Genomic DNA, 20,338 nt, shown 5'->3' with positions numbered 1-20,338 from the left:
ATAAATTCTGAATTTACTTAAAATTATTTTGACGAATTTATTAAATTTATTTCGAAAAAAATAGTTACTGGATTTATAAAAAAAGCTAAGCTCATTTCTAGGCGTCCGAAGGTTATGTGTGGTGAGTCACTCAAAAACTCTTTTACGCAAATGGACCGACGTTTTACTTCCCCATCCGATAGAAGGCGTGATCAGGCAATTCTCGTCTCGAAAAATGCCACCGGGTCCGTCTGGGATTGAACCCAGGCCATACTGTGGTGAGAGGCAACTACGCTAACCACTGCGTCACCGGACCCGGCCCGGATTTATAAGATTCTTCGAAAAATCTGAATTTATTTAAAATCATTTTGAAATTTTAATTAAATTTATTTTTAAAAATAGTTACCGGACTTAACAGATTCCTGAAAAAATCGCAATTTATTCAAAATCAGAATCTTAAGTGTGGCCAAATGGCCAATGGGAACCTGTTCTAAATAATCCGGATCAGGAAACTAGTTGACACTTGACATTTTAATTAAATTTATTTAAAAAAAATTACTGGATTTATGAGATTCTAATCTAATCTAATCTAATCTAATCTAATCAGACCCTAGCGCAGCCAATCTTTCGAAGGGATCCTGGAGAGTGCCTTAGGTTAGATGACGCCTAGCACTCTTCTTGTCATTTATTAACATTTGTAGTGCGCCATTGCATCGGAATGCATTGAAACATCACAAGCGTTAAAGCGGCCAGGCCTACGCCGTATCGCAGAGATGACTCGTAATTGGGTTGAGTTTGAGCACTGAGTGTTCGAACAACAACACAATTCTGAATCGACAGGGGAGGAAGAAGCGTTGGGACACACCACCATACGCTCCGAGATTTTAGTTGTATTCGTTGGGAGCACCATGCTAAGAAGGTTTGGTACTCCGGGACCCTCTGGAATGGGACATTGTATTTCCACGAATGCCCTGGACACTATTTGCCGTGGTTATAGCGCCACAACTCGCTCTCTGTAACAGTATTCCTAATTCCAGTCCACGCTCAACAAGTCGTAATGGCCTAGTGGTTAGCATTTTTGCTTACCAATCCAAAGGACGAAGGATCGAACCCCACCTCGAGCGACTTTGATTTTTCGTTCATATTCATCATTTCAAATTTATGTGTTCTTAAACTTTCTCGTTGGGAGCAGATGGGAATCGAACCCAGAACCATTCGCTTACAAAGCGAACACCGTAACCATTCAGCCACGGCCGCTTCCCGCAGTTACTGGATTTATGAGATTCCTGTTAAAAAATCAGAATTTATTTAAAATTATTTTGACATTATAATTAAATTTATTCAAAAAAAAATTATTTGACTTAATAAATTTCTGCAAAAATTCAGAATTTACTTTAAATCAGAATCAGTGGCCAACCGGAACCTGTTTTAAATGTTGTTAAAATGTTGTCGAATATATTAGTTAGGATATTTTCAAAACTCACTAGAATGAATCTGAATTTACTTAAAATCAGATACTTTCTGATTCTTATTTTAAATAAATCAAGATTTTCTGCAGAATTTTTGTAAGTAGTGTAATTATTTTTAAAATAAATTTAATTAAAATTTCAAAATGATATCAAATCAATTCATATGTTTTACAGGAATCTTATAAATCCAGTAACTATGTTTTAAAACAAAATTAATCATAATGTCAAAGAAATTTTAAATAAATTCTGATTTTAAAACAGGAATCTTATAAATCCAGTATTTTTTTTAAATAAATTTAATTAAAATGTCAAGTGTCATCTGGTTTCCTAATCCGGATTTTTTAGAACAGGTTCCCATTGGCCACATTTATAAATCTGATTTTAAATAAATTCAGATTCATTTTAAGGAATCCTGAAAATTTCTTAATAAAAATATTTTACAATATTTTAACAACATTTAAAACAGGTTCCGGTAGGCCACTCGACCAAATTTCTGATCTGATTTGTTTTCCAGGAATCTTGAATTTTGTCCACTGGTTCCCTGATCCGGAATATATAAACAGGGTCCGGTTAGCCATTTGGCTACATGTCTGAATCTGATTTTGATGAAATTTAGATTAATTTAAAAAAAAATAAACTTTTTTTTTTATTTTAAATAAAATTGTCAAGTGTCCACTGGTTCCATGATCCGGAACATTTAGAATAGATTCCCGATGGCCACATTTCTGATTCTGGCTATAAATAAAATCAGATTTTTTTCAAGGAATTTTGAAATTCTGGTAACTAAAACAACTTTTTAATAAATTCAATAAAAATGTCATGTGACCACTGTTTCCCGGATCCGGGACAGTCAGAACAGGTTCCCATTGGCCCCTTGGCCATATTTTGGGATTCTGAAAATATAGAGTAGCAAAAAATGCTTCAACACCACATTTGTTTTTCTAAATTGTCTGACACATAGGAATTTTGAAAAAAAAACTGCTTAAATGTTTTCTAGTTTCCGGATCCGGATTGGCCAGAACTGGTTCTCAATGGCCACATTTTCGATAAAACACCTTCGGATATGCTTGGACAAACCATTTTTTGAGTTTGTATTGATTGTTTGAAGCAATAGTATGTTTTTTTCGCATAAAGAGCAACAAATTTCAAAATTTTGAAGATTTCGCACAATTTTGGCCATTAATCCGGATTTCCACCGGAACCGGTTACGGGAACCGACCAACGGGACTATATTTTGGGTTTTTCTAACAATTTACCGTCCAATGACACCAGAAGCATCTAAAAAGACCTAATAGAACTTAAGTTACAGTGAAAACAAAATAAAAAATATTTTTTCGACGGGGGGTGATTCATATGCAAAACTTCTGCATTGAATATCTCGAGCTAGGGTAACAATTAAGACATGGGCCAGGTTGCATTGTGTTCAGGAAGCCGATCCCTCGGGGAGTTTTTTGAATCGTCCTGCTAATAACAAAAAAATATTTTTTGTTACGCTGTGTAATCAACCCTTAGTTGATTAATTACGTTGTTAGCATTTAAATGTTTTAATTCATTTCTATGATAAATCTGGATTGATAAGACTCCATTTCTACCACTAATTTCATGCGAAAGTATTGAAAAGACAAATCCTTAAATATTATTTGTAAAAAAATAAATTAAAGAATTTAATTATTTTTCAAAACTTAGCCTTTTTTTATATTTTTTTATATAAGAAATAAAAAAAATATGGATTTTATTCGTTATATAATCCAGCCGATACCAGAAAAGTTTTTTCTATAATTAATGATTATTAGTTATTGACTCAAACTCACAAAAAAGTTTGAGAAAATTCAACGTATGGAAAAAACATATTTAAAATTGCCTAATGAATTCAATGTAACATTAACCTTAAAACATATTTAATACAAAAAATAACTCTTGTCATATATATTCAAGAAATTTAACAAAATGAAACAGAACCGTAACTTGACGCTGGCCATAATCGTAGATATTAGGTTTTATTTTCAAATTGGTCTTGCAATAGCTTTGTTGTTGTTTAAAGTTAGATTTTGTTATTTATGATAAACTTAGTGAAAAAAATGCGATCTTAATCATCAAATTTATTTATTCGTATGAAATGTCTTCAAAAGCCGTAAAATAGGTTAAAAAAGAGAAAGGAACCTTAAATTTAAAGTTAGTTGCTAAAAAAGAATTGAGTGAAATTAATTTGAAAATTGCATAAAAAATTATAAAATCATTCCAGAGATAGAAAATATATTTCAGACAAGAATGCATGGGATTCCCAACTTTTCCCGACTTTTTGACAAAAATTTGCAAATTTCCGACTTATTCCCGATTATTCGCAGCTTTTAGCGAATTTCCGACTTTCTCCATTTCCCGACTTGAGTGGCCACCCTGTATTTAGCAAATGCTTTCCAAATGGTTCTCATCCAAAGGGGGAGGGGGGGGGGGGGTTAAGATAAGACACAAATAAGACAAAAAAAAAAACTTACTGTACAAGCAATCTAGGTGTACTATTCCTGAAAGTTATCGATGCCAAATTTAATGTTTTAAATTACAAATTTCCTTTAAACAAATTAACCCCAGTTTACGGCTTTCTTTGGCATCAAATCATTAAAAGTAGTAGTGAAATTTTCATTTTGCAAAGACAAAACAATTTCACTCATTCCATAACTCGTTTTTTTGTCTTCATATTTTTGTTATAATAAGCATGATTACCAACGTGGCGTAGAAAGGAGGCAGATAAGTTTGCAAAATTGACTGATGGCCACCAGCGTCGTTTGCAAATTAGGAGGAAAAACCTCCAAGGAATGGAAGGAGGATGGAAGAAGAGACGGAAAGTGAATGATTTGCATTCATCGCGGACGGTTTTTCTAGAAAAGAGGGTGGTTTTAATCAATGTGCGGCGCGCGTAATCAAGGCTGGGAGTTTAATGAACGACTTTTTCCTTGATCTATCCCGCTTGGGTTGAGGGCCAGTCTGGGACGATTCTACTCTAATCGAACAGAGGATGGGATGCTGTTTGTGCGACTGATGGCTTTGACCGCTGTGAGGATGAAGAGTTTGCCGGCCAGCTGAAATCAATCCGGATTCGGTCATTGATCAGGGTTTGGCGAAAGGGTTCTAATTTTAAGGCAACAGAATGGATTCTCGTGAAAACTTGATTAAAGATTCCAGATGTGACAAAATTTCAGTTCACCATTTCAGCTAATAACCTTTCCAACTTTCCCCTTGTCTTTCCAGAGCCCAACTTTGTCGGTTCGTTCGACATCGGCGAGTACGTGTACTTTTTCTTCCGCGAGACGGCCGTCGAGTACATCAACTGCGGCAAGGCCGTGTACTCGCGGATCGCACGCGTCTGCAAGAAGGACACTGGCGGCAAGAACATCCTGAACCAGAACTGGGCCACCTACCTGAAGGCGCGCCTCAACTGCAGCATCGCGGGCGAGTTTCCGTTTTACTTCAACGAAATCCAGGACGTCTACCAGCTGCCCTCGGACAAGACCAAGTTCTATGCGACCTTTACGACCAGCACGAACGGGCTGGTGGGATCGGCCGTTTGCAGCTTTGACATTGGAGAGGTGCACGCAGCGTTTGCAGGTGAGACTTAAATTTGTAATTTTTTTAAGGCAATGGGTACACCCAAATCCCCCCCTAAACGGAACGAAAATCCTTGACGTGGCCTTTTTCCTGTTATCGCTCGCGAAGCAGCCCTCTCGCGGCCACAAATTAATTTATATTGCGTGCCGAGTCATCCGCGGGTGCCGAAAATGAATTTACCCCAACTTTGTCGAGGGACCTTTTTCACACTTTATCGTCTTTGATTTATTGCGAAGGTGTTTCTGTGCAGGGGGCGTATGCACACACACAGTTCACACCCAAACAAGCAATCACGAAACGCTTTCAACCTGAGTCTAAATTGTGATTTATGTTTTTTACCCCCTCTCGCAGGCAAATTCAAGGAGCAAGCCACCTCCAACTCGGCCTGGCTGCCGGTGCTCAACTCGAAGATTCCGGACCCGCGGCCGGGGACCTGCGTCAACGATACGTCCACCCTGCCCGACTCGGTGCTCAACTTTATCCGGTCCCACCCGCTGATGGACCGGGCCGTCAACCACGAGCACAACAATCCGGTCTTCTATAAGCGCGACCTCGTCTTCACCAAGCTCGTCGTGGACAAGTGAGTGACGATTGGCTTCATCACCTGAGCAATTCTCTGAGATTTCGGTCATACGATTTTTTTTTGTATTTTTTAATCCGGCTGAAACTTTTTTGGTGCCTTCGGTATGCCCAAAGAAGCCATTTTGCATCATTGGTTTGTCCATATAATTTTCCATACAAATTTGGCAGCTGTCCATACAAAAATGATATGTAAAAATTCAAAAATCTGTATCTTTTGAAGGAATTTTTTGATCGATTTGGTGTCTTCGACAAAGTTGTAGGTATGGATATGGACTACACTGAAAAAAAATGATACACGGTAAAAAAAAATTTGGTGATTTTTAATTTAACTTTTTGTCACTAAAACTTGATTTGCAAAAAAACACTATTTTTATTTTTTTTATTTTTTTATATGTTTTAGAGGACATAAAATGCCATCTTTTCAGAAATTTCCAGAATGGGCAAAAAATCTTTGACCGAGTTATGATTTTTTGAATCAATACAGATTTTTTCAAAAAATCGAAATATCGGTCGCAAAAATTTTTCAACTTCATTTTTCGATGTAAAATTGAATTTGCAATCAAAAAGTACTTTAGTGAATTTTTGATAAAGTGCACCGTTTTCAAGTTATAGCCATTTTTAGGTAACTTTTTTGAAAAAAGTCGCAGTTTTTCATTTTTAAAAAAAAGTGCCCATGTTTGCCCACTTTAAAAAAAAAATATTTTTGAAAAGCTGAGAAAATTTTCTATATTTTGCTTTCTCGGACTTTGTTGATACGACCCTTAGTTGCTGAGATATTGCCATGCAAAGGTTTTTTTTTTTTTTTTTTTTTCATAACTTATTTTTATTAGGTCCTTTTAGGTGCTGTGACCAGGTTAGGACCGAGGATCAATAGTACAAAAAATAATAAAAGAAAAGAAAAAAAAAACCGTAACTGAATTAGATGATCATTTGCTCGTGCCATGTGTCAGCAAGTGTGCGATCACATCAATCTGTTCCTCGGGTGTCTTGCACTGCCTCAAGCGTACTCGGTATTCTCGGTAAATGGCCCACAGCTCCGACTCGCTGTACAGCTTCCGTTCGCCTTGTTGCTCCTTCGGGGTTGCACCGGCGCCGGCGCCAGTATCTTCTCGACTTCTTCCTGCGGGACGAGGATGTTTATTTTCCGGTTCAACGGACGGCACCGCTCCAGGTAGCGGAGGAAAATCCGCCGCGGTAAACGCGGCTCCTGCCGGAGTCTGTTTGTCCTTCTTCCATGCTGGCGGCTTCGGCGTGGACGCCTGCTGCCTCGACTGGATGAACTGCGCACGTTTGGGACAGCTGCGGTCCAGACCCTCGTGAGATCCAGAGCAGTTGACACACTTCTTGGCTTCCGTTTCTTCTGCTTTGCACTTTTCCGTGCTGTGGGCACCCCCGCAGCTGCTGCACCTGGGCTTGAGATGGCAGTTACTGGTTCCGTGACCGAACTGCAAGCAGTTCTTGCACTGGGTCACGTGCGGTTCTTTGTTCCGGTAGGCCACCCACCGGACGACGACTGGTCCCACTTTCTTTACCTTGCTACTCAACTCCTTCAGACTGGTGTGACCCTTGGGGAAGAGCACGATGAAAGGCGTCTCATCGATGGCGGGAAGCTGCTGCTTCCGCCTGATAGCGTGTACTGTCAAGACGTCCAGCTGATGTTCCGTCTTGAGCAGCTCCTTGATGTAATCCGGTTCCGCGTTCGGGAGACCTCGCATTACTACCCGGTGCGGTCTCGCACTGCGCTTTCCGTGCGTGTAGAACTGCACCTTGTTCTTCTTCAGGTGGGCTTGCACCGTGTCGAAGTCGTCGCTCGAGAAGCACGTAATTTTGGTGCCGTACCGCGTCAGTTTGTGTTCCGGCTGGACATCACATGTCGACATCACCTTCGCAAGGCGGGCGAAGCTCGTTTCTTTCACCACCAGCGGCGGCTGCTTCTTTTCCCCGGCCGACTTGCCGGGTGCTGGTACCACAGGGGTGGTTTTTTCTGCTGCTGGATTCGCATTGTTATTGTTGTTGCTCTTCTCCGCTAGCGGGCTGAACTTGTTGTTGCTGAGCAGTTTCTCCACTTCCTGGCCATCGCCGACGTTGATCTCCTCGTTAGCCTTCCTGCGCCGAACCTTGATCACGGGACGAAATTCGCCCCCGTCCTCTCCTCCTCCTTCGGAGTTTTCCACCTCCATGCCCGTCGCCGCCTGCGTTTTGGGTTGGAACCCGTCCGGTTTCTCCCACACACTTTTCTTCATGGCCGCATTCCAGTAGAACGGCCTTCCATCCTCGGTTCTATGCTCCGTCCACTCACTCTCCGCCGTCGCGGCCGCCGCCATGGCCGTCGGCGAAAGTTAAAAAAAAAACACCGTCAAAAACGCGCTCAAAGGACACACGTCTGCTCTGGGCAAGCTGTCAAACTGGAATCGCCATGCAAAGGTTAAAAAACAGGAAAATTGATGTTTTGGGCACTATTTTTAAAAAATGAAAAACTGCGACTTTTTTCAAAAAAGTTACCTAAAAATGGCTATAATTTGAAAACGGTGCACTTTATCAAAAATTCACTAAAGTACTTTTTGATTGCAAATTCGATTTTACATCGAAAAATGAAGTTGAAAAATTTTTGGGACCGATAATTCGATTTTTTGAAAAAATCAGTATTGATTCAAAAAATCATAACTCGGTCAAAAATTTTTTGCCCATTCTGGAAATTTCTGAAAAGATGGCATTTTATGTCCTCTAAAACATATAAAAAAATAAAAAAAATAAAAAATAGTGTTTTTTTGCAAATCAAATTTTAGTGACAAAAAGTTAAATTAAAAATCACCAAATTTTTTTTTACCGTGTATCATTTTTTTCAGTGTAGTCCATATCCATACCTACAACTTTGTCGAAGACACCAAATCGATCAAAAAATTCCTTCAAAAGATACAGATTTTTGAATTTTTACATATCATTTTTGTATGGACAGCTGCCAAATTTGTATGGAAAATTATATGGACAAACCAATGATGCAAAATGGCTTCTTTGGGCATACCGAAGGCACCAAAAAAGTTTCAGCCGGATTAAAAAATACAAAAATTAAAATTAAAGAAAAAAGACCGATTCCGTAGAGAACTGCTCACCTTTTTTTGTTTAATTATTTTTCGAATTCGATGAATTCGAATTGACAAAATCTTGATGATTTTGGTTGAATATTAAAACGAAAATAATAAAAAGTATGTCGTGCATTTGAGTGATTGTCCACAATACTGACCGATTTAAAGACATTTTTATTTTTGAATTTTGATATTCGACTGAAACTTCCAGTCTAAAACATTGCAGATCTGGTAACCCTGCCTAAGAGACTGATGATTCGCAAGGATCTATTTGTAAGAAGTGAGGAAGGCTTCAACCACATAGGTGGTATACTTTTATTTGTTTTATTTTATCACCATCGTGTTCCCCGGACAATTTTACATAATAATTAATGTAGACCTCAAACTAAAATGAACTGTTAGCGAGATACAGCAAGTTCACTAAAAAAAGTGTTATTTTGCGCTGCACTCTGTCCTATGAATTCAAATTCGAAATGGGTAATTCTCTGCCAACTCACACGAAATCGGGAAAAGTTGCCCCGACCCCTCTTCGATTTGCGTGTAACTTTGTCCTAAGGGGTTGTCCCTGATCACGAATCCGAGGTCCATTTTTCGATATCTCATGGCGGAGGGTCGGTACGACCCCTTTCATTTTTGGACATGCGAAAAAGACGTGTTTTTCAATAATTTGCAGCCTGAAACTATGATGAGATGGAAATATGGTGTCAAAGTTACCCCTTAGGACAAAGTTTTCCGATTTCGTGTGAGTTGGTAGAGAATTAATAATTGATGAAATAGTAAAAAAATGTTAAATGAATGATATCTGAGTTTTGGGTTTGCCATAAGTGTTATGGTTGAAGCAAAAAAATACAGGATCGAAATATCAGAATGCAGAACAATGAAGAATTACTTATTTTGGAAATTTTCAAATGTTGTGTTGGATTTTGAAATGTCGAGCTAATTTTAACATAGTTTTCAGCATATGGCGAGTTGAAAAACATGAGCTTTTCGGATAAAACTGAGAAAAACTTTTTTTTTCCACAAAATGTAAGCTTTAAGAGGCTGTATCTTAGCATTTAACAATCTGATCAACAATGTTAAAAAAAGTAAAATCTGGGAAGTTTCCAAAATATTATTGCAGGCGTGCTTTTCCTTCATAAAAATATTTATAAATAGCTTGAAAACTCAACAATTACCAAACTATATAACCTAAACCGCCTATTACTTGAAAATTGTGCACTTTACCAAAAATATGTAATGTCATTTTCGATTGCAAAAATTTTGTTTGATATTTTATTTGACAATATTTTTATTTTTTTCAAAATCAGCACTTTCTCAAAAAATCAAACCTCCAGTACCAGATTTTGCTGCATCCTAAACTCTCGCGCCTTTTTGAGTCTCGTCAAACATATTTTAAAATTCCGAAAATCAAATAATAGGTTTTTTGGAATCAAACTTTTAGTCGGAGACTTTAACACTTTCCTTTTTTTCTAGGGAATGAATAAAGATAAACATTTTGATTCTTGTTTCTTAAGTAAAAAATGACTCAGAAATTAAAATTTGATAAAATTTTCACCAGAAATTTACACTCAAACGATACATTTATAGACAAAGTGATAATTAGACATTTAAAACTCCTTTATCTAAAGAATTCGCAGGCTTAGATTGTACACAATAAAAAGCATCATGGTTATGTTTTATCTATAAATCAGTAAATCATTTATGTATAAGAAAAAAGTATAATTTTACCTCTTAAAATGTGTAAATGTACCATTTTTCCTTTGTAATGCCAATTTTCAGTTTAAATTGAAATTATATTCAGGGATGTCACATGGTTTTTTTTTTTAAATGTCTGTAAAAGAGTCAATGTTAAAGTCTGTGCATTTGTCTTTAATTAAAATAAATCAATTCATAGGCATGGAAATCTTTCCGAAATTGCGTTTTTAAGCTTTTGAAAACTAACGAAATAATTATCGGTTGATATTTAAAAAAAATGTATTAATTTAATGAAGATTACACATTTTATGTGTAGTTTAAAATTTCCTCTACAAGCTTCAGGTTGAATCGGGTTGATTTCTGGTTGGAAAATTTTTCTATTTTAGTTCAGTTTGTTTTTTATTTAGTTTTCAATTGGTGTTTTAGATAAGAAAAGTCATAATTGTGTGGTGAAATTACTTATTAGAACTAATTAATTCTTAAAACACAGCAAAAAATATCATGGAAATATTTCATGGTCATCATGGACACCACCCAAGTAACATGTTTTTCCCGGAGTTTTACAAGAGCACTTCAAGATAGCTACAGCATAGCAGTTTGGACCGCGGTAGGATAAAACTCTCTTCAAGTACTCTTCCAAACTCCTGAAGAAGTTTTGAAGAGAATTTAATCCTACCGCGGTCCAAACTGCTATGCTGTAGCTATCTTGAAGAGTTCTTGTAGAACTCCTGGAAAAAAATGTTACTTGGGCATGGTCATAAAAAAGGTGAAATTTTACCTCTGATTTGTTATTTCACCACTTTTCTGGTGTAATGTAACTTTGCCAGTCTAAATTGAGGTAAAATTACATCATAAAAGAGGTAATATTCATCCTAAATTAAACCTTCCAATTTTACACATTTTTTAACTGTGTAACTTAAGTTTCATTATTTGGGTTGAAAACCTACTATTTTTGCATTAATGGTTTATTTGGTCCGATTTTGGCTCAAATCCTTTTTCCAGAGATTTCGAATCAACGTTACAAAAAATGGAAAAATATCCATTGTCTTTGTTTTAAAACAGCAGAAAATGTGTTTATTTGGAAGGTGTAAAATTTTAAAGTCTAATATTTACCCTTTCATGACGTAATATTACTTCAATTAAGTTCAAAAATTAGTAGCATTACAACGAAAAAGTGGTAAATTTACACAGTTTTAGAGGTAATTTTAATTTTTTTTACTATTCGAAAACACGAATACGTGCTTTTTAGTTCAAAATTAAGTATACAGAAAAAAATCATCGTAATATTACATCTGGGAAGGGGTACATCTCTTATGTCAGAAAAATGTGTAATTTTACCACTTTTCTGTAGTAATGTCAATTTTCATTCTAAATTGATGTAAAATTACATCATAAAAGAGGTAATATTCAACCTTTCAAAATTACACCTTCCAAATATACTTTTTAAAATTAATTTTAGACTATCTAAAAGTCAAAAGATAGGTAATAACATGAACTATAAGCCTACGGTGTTAACTTTTTGGCCAATCGCAGTTTTTCTCATAGTTTTTCGATTTTTCTGGAACAAACATTTTACAACGTTAGTTTTTGCCCTGTAGGCCGCCATAGCGGCACTTTTTGGTCTCAATTTTGTCATATTCGGAATCCTCGGACAATTTCACGTAAGTTAGAAGTATTGGAGTTGTAAATTTGATTGGAAAAATTGCCATTTAGAATGAATTAAAATATTTTTTAACAATTTGTTGGATTAGGGGTAAATAAGATCTTATTGTTTTTTCAAAAATGTTTTATTTAATTTTTTTTTAATTCAAATTTACAACTCCAATACTACTAACTTACGTGAAATTGTCCGAGGATTCCGAATATGACAAAATTAAGACCAAAAAGTGCAGCTATGGCGGCCTACAGGGCAAAAACTAACGTTGTAAAATGTTTGTTCCAGAAAAATCGAAAAACTATGAGAAAAACTGCGATTGGCCAAAAAGTTAACACCGTAGGCTTAAAGTCCATGTTATTACCTATCTTTTGACCTATGGGAGTATGGGTGTTGGAGGCTGTTGCAAAAAGATATTAAAGTTTTAAAAAAAATCAATTTTTGACAGTAATTTGCAAAAGCTAAGAGAAAAAGTCGAACCAATCCTGGATGTCTATGGCACATTTTGAAGTGCTTCAAAAGACCTTTCGAATGCATCAAATAGACTTGGAATTGATGAAGTTTTACGGAAATGCGAGCAATTTTAAGATTTTTTAGGTTTTTTAGACCTCAAACTTCAAAGCCAGTTTTACCCCACTTCCCTTTGTCGTAGAGGGCTCATATTTGGCATGAGTTCATCTCATGTATAGACAAACAAACGCGGAAAGTTTCATCCAAATCGGAGCACCTCGATACGACCTCTAGAACAAACCGAGCAATATTTACAAATACTGCCTCTTAAATCAAAAAGGTCAACACAATATTTTACACAGTTGATTATTATTTGCCTAACTATACTCCGTTTACACTGGTAAGTTCAAAAATGTTTTACCTTGCCAGTGAGAATTGAATATTAAGTAAACCGATCAAATTTATCGTTAATTTTAAGTGTAAAAAATCCAACTGAATCCAGTATTTCGGCTCATTAGTTCATTTGAAAAAGTTTCAACCCAATTTCCTCTGTGCACCACAATTACCACAAATTACCGACGGTGACCAGAGAGTCCATCACCAATTGATGCTTCCGTGGGGAACCACAACGTGACGGAATGTCATGGGAGTGCGATGGGAGGTCGGTCAATCATCGAACAAGCGCGCGTGCGAGTCGGATCGGTTTTGGTTAGCAAAATGTTGAGGCTGGATTCCGCCCAGCCTCACTAATTGATTGGACGTGCTACCCAGCTGCCAATTAGTTGGTTGAAATCCGGGGTTTGATGAGCAAAAAAAAAAAAGTATGGAATTTTGGCCAACGGGCTGTTTGAATTTAATTAGTGTACTAGTGGCCTAATTGATTTGGAATGTAACTTTTTTGCCGCTCTCTTAATTTGAAATTGAAACATGATTAAGTTTGTAATTCGATCTATCTCTATCTCTCTCGATTCAGAATCAAAATCGACATCCTGAACCAGGAATACACGGTGTACTACGTCGGCACGAACGCCGGCCGGATCTACAAGATTGTGCACTACCTGTCCAACGGGGAGTCCAAGTCGAAGCTGCTGGACATCTTCGAGATTGCCCAGAACGAGGCGATCCAGGTGATGGAGATCAGCCAGTCGCGCAAGTCGCTGTACGTGGCCACCGACTACCGGGTCAAGCAGGTCGACCTGGCGATGTGCAACCGGCGGTACGACAGCTGCTACCGGTGCGTCAAGGATCCGTACTGCGGCTGGGACAAGGACACCAACACGTGCAAGCCGTACGAGCTCGGGCTACTGCAGGTGGGTTTCGTTCTTAGGTTCTTATAAAATAAAAGCGCAGAAATGATAGTTCAATCGATCCCCCCCAATCTTCTTCCTTTCCCCCAGGACGTTGGCAACGAGACGTACGACATCTGCGACACGAGCGTCCTCAAGAAGAAGATCATCGTCACGTACGGCCAGAGCGTCCACCTGGGCTGTTTTGTCAAGGTGCCGGAGATACTGAAGGATCAGTCGGTGACCTGGTACCACCACTCGAAGGAAAAGGGCCGCTACGAGATCAAGTACAACCCGACCAAGTACATCGAAACGACGGAACGCGGCCTGGTCGTGATTTCGGTCAACGAAGCCGACGGCGGCCGGTACGACTGCCACCTGGGGGGGTCGCTCCTCTGCAGTTACAACATCACCGTCGATGCGCACAGGTAATTTGGTGAATGACCGTATAAGAGCGATTTTTTATACTTGATTTCTTTTTTGCTTATTTTTCCTCCCAAAGATGCACTCCACCGAACAAGAGCAACGACTACCAGAAGATCTACTCGGACTGGTGCCACGAGTTCGAGAAGTACAAATCGGCCATGAAGACCTGGGAGAAGAAGCAAGCGGTAAGTGCGGAGTGAGAACGTTTAGTGAGGGATTCGCTTTGAGCTGCAGAGAAAAGGTGCAGGAATCCGTCGAAATGAAATCATTAAAGTTTTATTGTCTGTTGTCGTAGCGAGAGGAGGGGGTGCCATGGCATGTGTTTTGGCGATTCAATTTTATGATCAATTCTGCCAAATATTTGAAGAAAGGGAGAATGGTGCGCTGGAAAAAGTGGGAATGAAATGGCTTGATGGCATTTTGGATGGTTGAAGCGATAATGCACAACTGGCGACGATTAAAGATTGCTTTTGTGACTTGAGAAAATTGCTAAAAAATATTTTTTTGCGATACTGTTCAACAAAAAATAACAAATACTCAAAATCATTTTTAATTAACTCAAACATACATTATTTTTAAACGCAAGGAAATTAACTTTAATTTTTTAAAGTCGTTTGCACTTGAAATTCCACGAAAAATTTTAAGATTGTCGAAATTTTTTTTGCTTCGGATGAATTAGCAAATTAGAAAAAAAAAGTTCCAGCATTTCTTTCAAAAGAAGGAAATCATAATAAATCGCCAAATTCAAAAATTTATAAAGAGAATATAACAAGAAATTTAAAAAAAAAATGCATAAACATTTCCGATTCACATTGATTCAATAAATTTGTTAAACTCAAGAAATCTGAAGAAATTTAAAAAGGATACATTAATTAAAAATTATGAAATTAAGAAATCCACACAAAAAAATTATGAAAACATCAATTAAACATCAATTTTGGTATTTCGAAATTCAAGGAGTTCAAGCAATTCAAAAAATTCAAGAAATTCAAGAAAATCAAGAAATTCAAGAAATTCAAGAAATTCAAGAAATTCAAGAAATTCAAGAAATTCAAGAAATTCAAGAAATTCAAGAAATTCAAGAAATTCAAGAAATTCAAGAAATTCAAGAAATTCAAGAAATTCAAGAAATTCAAGAAATTCAAGAAATTCAAGAAATTCAAGAAATTCAAGAAATTCAAGAAATTCAAGAAATTCAAGAAATTCAAGAAATTCAAGAAATTCAAGAAATTCAAGAAATTCAAGAAATTCAAGAAATTCAAGAAATTCAAGAAATTCAAGAAATTCAAGAAATTCAAGAAATTCAAGAAATTCAAGAAATTCAAGAAATTCAAGAAATTCAAGAAATTCAAGAAATTCAAGAAATTCAAGAAATTCAAGAAATTCAAGAAATTCAAGAAATTCAAGAAATTCAAGAAATTCAAGAAATTCAAGAAATTCAAGAAATTCAAGAAATTCAAGAAATTCAAGAAATTCAAGAAATTCAAGAAATTCAAGAAATTCAAGAAATTCAAGAAATTCAAGAAATTCAAGAAATTCAAGAAATTCAAGAAATTCAAGAAATTCAAGAAATTTACAAAATTCAAGAAATTCAAGAAATTTAAGAAATTCAAGAAATTCAAGAAATTCAAGAAATTCAAGAAATTCAAGAAATTCAAGAAATTCAAGAAATTCAAGAAATTCAAGAAATTCAAGAAATTCAAGACATTCAAGAAATTCAAGAAATTCAAGAAATTCAAGAAATTCAAGAAATTCAAGAAAATCAAGAAATTCAAGAAATTCAAGAAATTCAAGAAATTCAAGAAATTCAAGAAATTCAAGAAATTCAAGAAATTCAAGAAATTCAAGAAATTCAAGAAATTCAAGAAATTCAAGAAATTCAAGAAATTCAAGAAATTCAAGAAATTCAAGAAATTCAATAAATTCAAGAAATTCAAGAAATTCAAGAAATTCAAGAAATTCAAGAAATTCAAGAAATTTAAAAAAATCAAGAAATTCAAGAAATTCAAGAAATTCAAGAAATTCAAGAAATTCAAAAAATTCAAGAAATTCAAGAAATTCAAGAAATTCAAGAAATTCAAGAAATTCAAGAAATTCAAGAAATTCAAGAAATTCAAGAAATTCAAAAAATTCAAAAAAATCAAAAATCAAGAAATTAAAGAAATTCAAGAAATTCAAAAAAATAAGAAATTCAAGAAATTCAAGACATTCGTGAAAAACAAGAAATTCAAGAAATTTCAGAAACACAAGAATTTCAAGAAATTCCAGAAATTCCAGAAATTTTAAAAATTCAAGAAATTCCAGAAATTCCAGCAATTCAATAAATTTAAGAAATTCAAGAAATTCAAGAAATTTAAGAAATTCAAGAAATTTAAGAATGTCAAGAAATTTAAGAAACTCAAGTCATTTAAGAAATTTTTGAAATTCAATTAATTTTAAAAATTCTAAATATTCAAGAAATTCCAGAATCTTAATTTAAAAAGTCGATAAATTCAAAAATTTCAAGCATTCAAAAAATTCAAGAAATTCCACAACTTTAATTTAAGAATTTCAAAAATTTCAAACAACTTCAAAAAATCATGAAATTTATAAAATTTAGGAAATTTAAGAAATTAATAAATATTATTCTTGTATAGTAAATCATAAGCTATTTATTAAAAAAAAAGTTTAAAAGATAAAAAATAAAACATCTTTTGCCATAAAATCACTCAAATAAATCGCTCAAAGACCTCTCCTCTCCAAATTAAAGAGGAAAAAGCCATATAATTGATAACGCTCCCATTATTATCTGTTCTCGCTTACAGCAATGCTCATCCAAGCAAAACTACAGCAATCAACATCCTAACGATGTTTTCCAACGCAATCCCAACGTCTGATACCAAGGTAAGGGGCACCGCTCTCCCGTCGGACGATTCGACGAAATTGAAAAATTATCATTACTGATTTTTATTGACTTTATTGTCCTTTCGTCTTCTTTTTCTCCTTCTGTTTCGACTCGCAGGACCAAACTTTGACACTTCAACATCGAATAGCTTGTCCACTACCTTCGGTAGGGTACTACAATCAACTAAATGAACTGTGATACCCTTAATGATCCAATAATAAGGAGAAAAAAGAGAAACAAAAAAACAGAAAAAAGAGATGTGCTGCGTGCTGTACCGAAAAAAAGAACGAAAAAATTAACTCAAACAAGAAAAGTAAATTGTGTAAAACCCACCCCTCTCGTAGTTCAGCCCTGGAACCACGCCGGAAGCAAACAGCAATCAACCCTGAACTGGAAGCACGGTGCAATCGTCCTTTCCTCGAAACGGTGGACACATTTCTGTTTGAAGATTCTGTTTCTGGTACAGCGGCAGCAGTGCGTCGGCAACAAAAAAAAACTTTAAAAACCCATTATTAGCCAATTCCAACGAGCTTGCGAAAGATCATCATAACACACCCCTTTACCCTTCCCAACCACTCCCACCCCCCGTCCTTCCTATGGCTCCAAGAACTTGTAGAGGTTGTCATCTTTTTTCATCTGGACGTCAGTTAGAGCATCGCGTAGCGGAACTAGGTAAGTTTCATTTTATAGTATCATATATTTTTGGCGTTCAAATCCTCAAATTTTTCATTCCCAGTAAAAGCGTTTTGTTTAAAATGTTATTTTGATGCAAAATTAAAGAACTTTACAAAATGAGTCAAAATTTTCGCATGGATTCAGAGGATTTTGGCAAAAAAACAAAAAAAACACAACATAAATACATCAAACATATTTGAAAATCTGTGTGTAAAAACAGTTTTCTGATTGATTTGATTTTTTCAGCAAAATTGTATGTATTGATGGGTACTATTAAGCAAAATAGGCGTATGGAACAATTTTTTTCAATTTTTAAATTAACTTCTATACAAGAAAAGTAAACTTTCCAAAATTCGTCATAAATCATAAATCATAAATCATAAATCATAAATCATAAATAATAAATCATGAATCATGAATCATGAATCATGAATCATAAATCATAAATCATAAATCATAAATCATAAATCATAAATCATAAATCATAAATCATAAATCATAAATCATAAATCATAAATCATAAATCATAAATCATAAATCATAAATCATAAATCATAAATCATAAATCATAAATCATAAATCATAAATTATAAATCATAAATCATAAATCATAAATCATAAATCATAAATCATAAATCATAAATCATAAATCATAAATCATAAATCATAAATCATAAATCATAAATCATAAATCATAAATCATAAATCATAAATCATAAATCATAAATCATAAATCATAAATCATAAATCATAAATCATAAATCATAAATCATAAATCATAAATCATAAATCATAAATCATAAATCATAAATCATAAATCATAAATCATAAATCATAAATCATAAATCATAAATCATAAATCATAAATCATAAATCATAAATCATAAATCATAAATCATAAATCATAAATCATAAATCATAAATCATAAATCATAAATCATAAATCATAAATCATAAATCATAAATCATAAATCATAAATCATAAATCATAAATCATAAATCATAAATCATAAATCATAAATCATAAATCATAAATCATAAATCATAAATCATAAATCATAAATCATAAATCATAAATCATAAATCATAAATCATAAATCATAAATCATAAATCATAAATCATAAATCATAAATCATAAATCATAAATCATAAATCATAAATCATAAATCATAAATCATAAATCATAAATCATAAATCATTAATCATAAATCATAAATCATAAATCATAAATCATAAATCATAAATCATAAATCATAAATCATAAATCATAAATCATAAATCATAAATCATAAATCATAAATCATAAATCATAAATCATAAATCATAAATCATAAATCATAAATCATAAATCATAAATCATAAATCATAAATCATAAATCATAAATCATAAATCATAAATCATAAATCATAAATCATAAATCATAAATCATAAATCATAAATCATAAATCATAAATCATAAATCATAAATCATAAATCATAAATCATAAATCATAAATCATAAATCATAAATCATAAATCATAAATCATAAATCATAAATCATAAATCATAAATCATAAATCATAAATCATAAATCATAAATCATAAATCATAAATCATAAAAGTGGTGTTTTTCAACAATTTACAGTCTGGAAAGGTGGTTTGGGTATTTAGTGTTGAAGGGCTTTTATTTAAAATTGGATGCTCGACTTGATTGCGTGCTTTGGATTCCAAAAAAAATGTATATTTCATCGAGAATAAGTACAAAAATTGTTTCAAGAATTCAATGTTTATTTATGATTTATGATTTATTTTAATGTTTTTTTTTTCGTATCTGCAAAAACTCAGAAGGGTATTTTTTTCATTAAGAAAAAATATAGAGATATGATTTATGAAAAGGTGGTTTTGACGTAGACTTGGTTTTTTGTTAATTTTGAATTCTCTGCCAATAAATTGAATTATTAAATTCGGGTTGTTTTTAACTACACCCGCAGAAAAACGAGGGTGTGCATAGTTGCTTAATATAATTCTTCACTATTTTTACTCGGAATTTCAAATTTCTTTAATATTCAGGAAATTCCCTGAAATTAAACTCTGTCTTAAGCGTTCACTGTCATCAACTTCAAAAATATAGAGACGTGTTATCTGAAGATTCTCTTTCCATAGAAACTTGTAATACTTGACATTAGAGTTCGAAAAATCACCATAATTAAAAAACAGTTAGTATTACTTTTTTCATTTTCGTATCGATTTTGTTTCAAAAATGATATCAAATGGACACTTTTGTTAATAGTTTCGATACACAGTTTTTTTTCGGTTTAAAATTTTGTTAAATCGTGTCCCTTTTCTCTTCTTTCCACAGACTGTAGATCGCTTTTAATCCCTCTTCATCCCGGTGAGAAACATAACAAAAACATGTAAATATTCACGCCGAAAGTCTTCTGGAAAGGCATCGTTAGAATAGGCTAGACTAGACAGAACCAGACAGACAGACGCAACAAAACAGAAACAAGAAAAAAAATGTTAGTGAACCCGTGAGATTAAGAATGGCAAAACGAAGCGAAATCATTAAATTT

The 20,338-nt window shown here is 34.3% G+C and overlaps 1 protein-coding gene across 1 annotated transcript in view; it reads left to right on the top strand.

The window, feature by feature from the left end:
• Nucleotides 1-17,364, top strand: part of LOC120412892 (semaphorin-2A) — a 142,155-nt gene extending 124,791 nt beyond the window's left edge. The window contains exons 11-17 of the mRNA XM_039573522.2: nt 4,692-5,048; nt 5,400-5,628; nt 13,486-13,822; nt 13,910-14,226; nt 14,301-14,409; nt 17,029-17,107; nt 17,226-17,364. Of these exons, the coding sequence (XP_039429456.1) occupies nt 4,692-5,048; nt 5,400-5,628; nt 13,486-13,822; nt 13,910-14,226; nt 14,301-14,409; nt 17,029-17,100 (1,421 nt within the window). The 3' untranslated portion in view covers nt 17,101-17,107; nt 17,226-17,364. The remainder of the gene's footprint in view (nt 1-4,691; nt 5,049-5,399; nt 5,629-13,485; nt 13,823-13,909; nt 14,227-14,300; nt 14,410-17,028; nt 17,108-17,225) is intronic.
• The last annotated feature ends 2,974 nt before the right edge of the window (nt 17,365-20,338 follow it).

This window comes from Culex pipiens, chromosome 3, assembly GCF_016801865.2.
Source record: "Culex pipiens pallens isolate TS chromosome 3, TS_CPP_V2, whole genome shotgun sequence".
Classification (NCBI taxonomy): Eukaryota; Metazoa; Arthropoda; class Insecta; order Diptera; family Culicidae; genus Culex; species Culex pipiens.
Note: the sequence above shows the minus strand (reverse complement) of the source record. Positions and strands in the feature narration are given on the sequence as shown.